This window comes from Branchiostoma belcheri, unplaced genomic scaffold (assembly GCF_001625305.1).
Source record: "Branchiostoma belcheri isolate BF01 breed outbred unplaced genomic scaffold, Haploidv18h27 scaffold66, whole genome shotgun sequence".
Lineage (NCBI taxonomy): Eukaryota > Metazoa > Chordata > Leptocardii > Amphioxiformes > Branchiostomatidae > Branchiostoma > Branchiostoma belcheri.
Window position 1 is genome coordinate 836,918 of NW_017804309.1, and position 3,524 is coordinate 840,441.

The 3,524-nt window shown below is 46.6% G+C and overlaps 3 protein-coding genes across 3 annotated transcripts in view; 2 read left to right on the forward strand and 1 right to left on the reverse strand.

Annotated features, from left to right (window-relative positions):
- LOC109483669 (leucine-rich repeat and fibronectin type III domain-containing protein 1-like) overlaps positions 1-38 on the forward strand; it is a 1,706-nt gene extending 1,668 nt beyond the window's left edge. The window contains exon 4 of the mRNA XM_019786705.1: positions 13-38. Coding sequence (XP_019642264.1) covers positions 13-38 — 26 coding nt within the window. The remainder of the gene's footprint in view (positions 1-12) is intronic.
- A 147-nt stretch (positions 39-185) lies between these two features.
- Positions 186-1,270, forward strand: LOC109483697 (glutathione peroxidase 2-like). Its single transcript, XM_019786737.1, has 2 exons — positions 186-344; positions 599-1,270. The coding sequence occupies exons 1-2, from the start codon at positions 235-237 to the stop codon at positions 723-725; spliced, it is 237 nt and encodes a 78-aa protein (XP_019642296.1). The 5' UTR covers positions 186-234; the 3' UTR covers positions 726-1,270.
- Positions 1,215-3,524, reverse strand: part of LOC109483670 (tRNA (uracil(54)-C(5))-methyltransferase homolog-B-like) — a 4,535-nt gene continuing 2,225 nt past the window's right edge. The window contains exon 8 of the mRNA XM_019786706.1: positions 1,215-1,242. Within this exon, the coding sequence (XP_019642265.1) occupies positions 1,215-1,242 (28 nt within the window). The remainder of the gene's footprint in view (positions 1,243-3,524) is intronic.

The window sequence follows — 3,524 nt, forward strand, 5'->3', positions numbered from 1 at the left end:
ATCCATCGTCAGCCCGTGGATACAGGCGGCCAACATAAAGTCCCCTTGCCCACCGAATCTGCTTGGAGATTTGGTTGGGCCTTTTCTAGCTTATCACGTGCTATTTTCTGATAGTACGTATGCCAGTTTTTAATGTACTTGGTTTCTTGTTGTCAATCTCTTGTCCATGCCAAATGTCCATATTATTTATTTACTTTATTGCCTGTGTAGAGCTGTTGTCCCCCCGCCAGCGACATGATAATAAACGACCTCTCCAGTCTGTACTGGAAGCCGCTGCGGGCAGGCGACGTCCGCTGGAACTTCGAGAAGTTTCTGGTGGATCCGGAGGGGAGGGCCGTCATGAGGTGAGAGCAAATCTTGTCCCAGGGAACATGCGGATGCGATGTGAAGCAATTTCTAAACCTTTCAAACTTTATGTAGAAGAAAAATGAAGACTGGAAATGACATGACCTTTTCTCGGACCTTTGACCTAAGTTTCTGTCAGTGTCCCGGACGTTCCTAGCATGTGGAAATAAATACGGAAACAGTTCCGTGTAAATATGTAAACATTGAATTAACTCTCCTGAATCTGACTGATTCCCTGACTATACCCATGCAGGTTTACCGCTCCAGTAGAGCCTGTCGAGATGGAACCTGTTATCGAGGAGTTCATCCGTACGTGGACGGCCAAAAAGCAGAGGGAAATTTATAGCGACCTTCTCTCAGAGCTAAACATTAACTATTAAAATTCACGAGATGGACTAAAATCTATCAAACCAAACAACAAACTAACCGACTGAGCAACCAACCAACCAACCAAACTTCCGTCCACTCACACCACTATGGTAGAACAAATGTGGATTGGTTAAGCAGTAAGGCATTTGTTCTTACGATATCGATAAATTCTAATATATTATCACAATATGTGTACTATTATCATGGAATGTATACACGTATTTTGCAGTGGCAATACCAATAATGTGTATCGTGACTTATGGACAATCCCCTTTGAAGCCATAACTAGTGCTAGCCGGTGTGAACTGCCATCATTATTTATTTGCAATATACATGTACGTGTATCCATAAAAAAGCTATCGACCAAAGATACTGTAGAACTGAACGAAGCAGTTTGTTATTGTATGAATCGGACGATTTTATGACGCGGGAGCCACAAAGCACCGTTTGGTGTCGGGTTCCTGCTGACAGGGATGGACCCTTCCTCGGCCTTCGTGCGTTCAGCCGAGGGGGGCGACATCCGGCGTCCTTTGGGTTCAAACAATAAATCTGTCATGACAAACAGGTTCCGGGTACTGTTGTCTTTACGCCAAGAATGTTTGTGTGTATATCAGAGATGTTTTGATAAAGAGGGATCCGCCAAAGGCGCGATATGTAAGAGGAAAAGTAGATTTTCCTTGTTTGTATGTTGGAAGCGTTGCCGTTGGTAATCCTTCATTGCCAACATGGAGGTTCTCAAATATGGTTGTTGAGGAAAGTAGCAGGAAGGTTACCGAAGAACGGCATGTAAAATCCCTTTGTGTAACTGAGACCTCAGTTCATTATAATAAAGTTCACTAAGACTGGCAATCTACGTGTAAAGGGAGCCAACTCGAGGGTAAGATGACGACGAGCTGGTATTTCAGCACCCAGGACAGGGTGGATATTTTCCAAGCATGGGTTGAAGGGACAGTCCGTTACCTTCTACTGGCTGGTAATCGTCACGCGCTTTTATTGGCAGAAGCCGGGATCGGCTCTCGGAAAACGGGTACCAATCAGGAGAAGGTAATAATGAATAAGGCAATGGAGGCATAGACTAATTAGCGGGAATCTCTCTCAGGGCTGCAGGCTGGGTTTGATCGGCTTGTACCTCACCTGGCCAACTAAGCACACCCCGGAGGCTTTGCTTGCAAGCGCTTGAAGCCCTTCCTTGGCTGAGACAATTTCCTTGAGAACATGTTGGTCCTCGTGCCGAAAAGCTAGCGGATGTGGACATATTTATACTAACAGTCGGGATTTCAGGTTACGTCCAGCATGAACCTATATAACTTCCTACTTGTAACGCTTTTATGGACTTGCCGGCTGCAAAACATAGTCTTAACAGAGAACCGCGGGTGTGAGACCACCGAGGCTTGTCTGAACTGTGACGGAGTCGGCTTATCAAACCGGGACTTCGAGAAGTTAGAAATATTCCAACATAGCTTCTCTCGGACAAAGAAGGATAAAATATCCCTCGTCTTCTTAAAACGGAACCAACTGACTAAGGTACCTTGGTCCGGACTCGTGACAATTCCCAGCCTTAGCATTCTGTACTTGAACCACAACCAAATAGAGTCGTTTTCCCCAGGAACAGCGCTGAGGAAACTAAACAAGCTCACCGCCATTCACCTGTCATTTAACAGGTACGCTACATTTCACAATTATAAAGAAAAAAATATTTTCACATTTAGTGTTAACGTCTACGTACACCCTCTTTTACATGTATGTGAAGTCAATCGCCATTTTTGTATCGCAAGTAAGCCAAGTGGTTGCAAGAACACGTTGTTGGGAGTAAGGCCACCTACAGAGGCTAGCCTGGTAACCATCCCTTCTCTAGTTCTATACAATACTAAGCAATACCCCTCGCGGGGTCTAGTGCTTAGGGAAGTGGTTGTTCCCCAGCGTGACCGGTGGTGGTGGTGAGGAAAAAAAATAACAACAAACAAATAATAACAAAAACAAGTGCAATAACTATGTACAGAAGTCATGGCTGGGGATTGGCCACATTCCTACAGCTGGGTACAGCTAGGGAAGCCATAATGACTGGCTACCCCAGCTTTGAAGTGTTCAATTGACTTAGCCATTACCAGATGGTCAGGTAAGGCGTTCCATTCGATCACTGTTCGTGGGAAAAAGCTACCTCTAAGGCCCACTCTAGACGAAGCATTTCGCGACAGCGGCGATATTTCCCGCTGTCGGGACGCCGCTGTCGCGACGTCTTTATACACACAAATGTCTTCGCATCGAACATCGAACATCCGAATGTTCTAACGCGTGAAATCCAAAATGGCGGGGGAGCCGCCAATGTTTTTCCTCGCCGTGTGTCACATGTTTTTCTTTATGTTAGTCACCCGCGTCTTGTCCAATATGAGGCGACGAGCAAGGGGTGCACGCAGGAGACGGTTGAGATACCGGGACATGTTGCTGACACGTCGCGCCCTGCTTACCTCCCCGCTGCCATTGCTTTGGCAAAAGGTGGTGATCCTGTCCACCGGAGGATCTGGCGATACGTTAAGAAACCCGCGACCTTTTGGCAAAAATTTGTTCAAGGCACACTGTGCGACACAGAGTTTTACAGGCGCTTCAGGATGTCGAGGGGAACATTTTAGATGCTCTGTGACAAACTGAACCCTGACCTCCCGCTGTCGCGAGTTCTCTATACGCACTTTAAGTTGTCGGGGACTCCCGCTGAGTTGTCGGCCGACAACTTTGGAGCTGTCGTCAGAAAATTTCATGACAGCGGGACTACGCTGTCGGGAATCCTCTCTAGACGGCGTTCCTGCTGTCGGCGT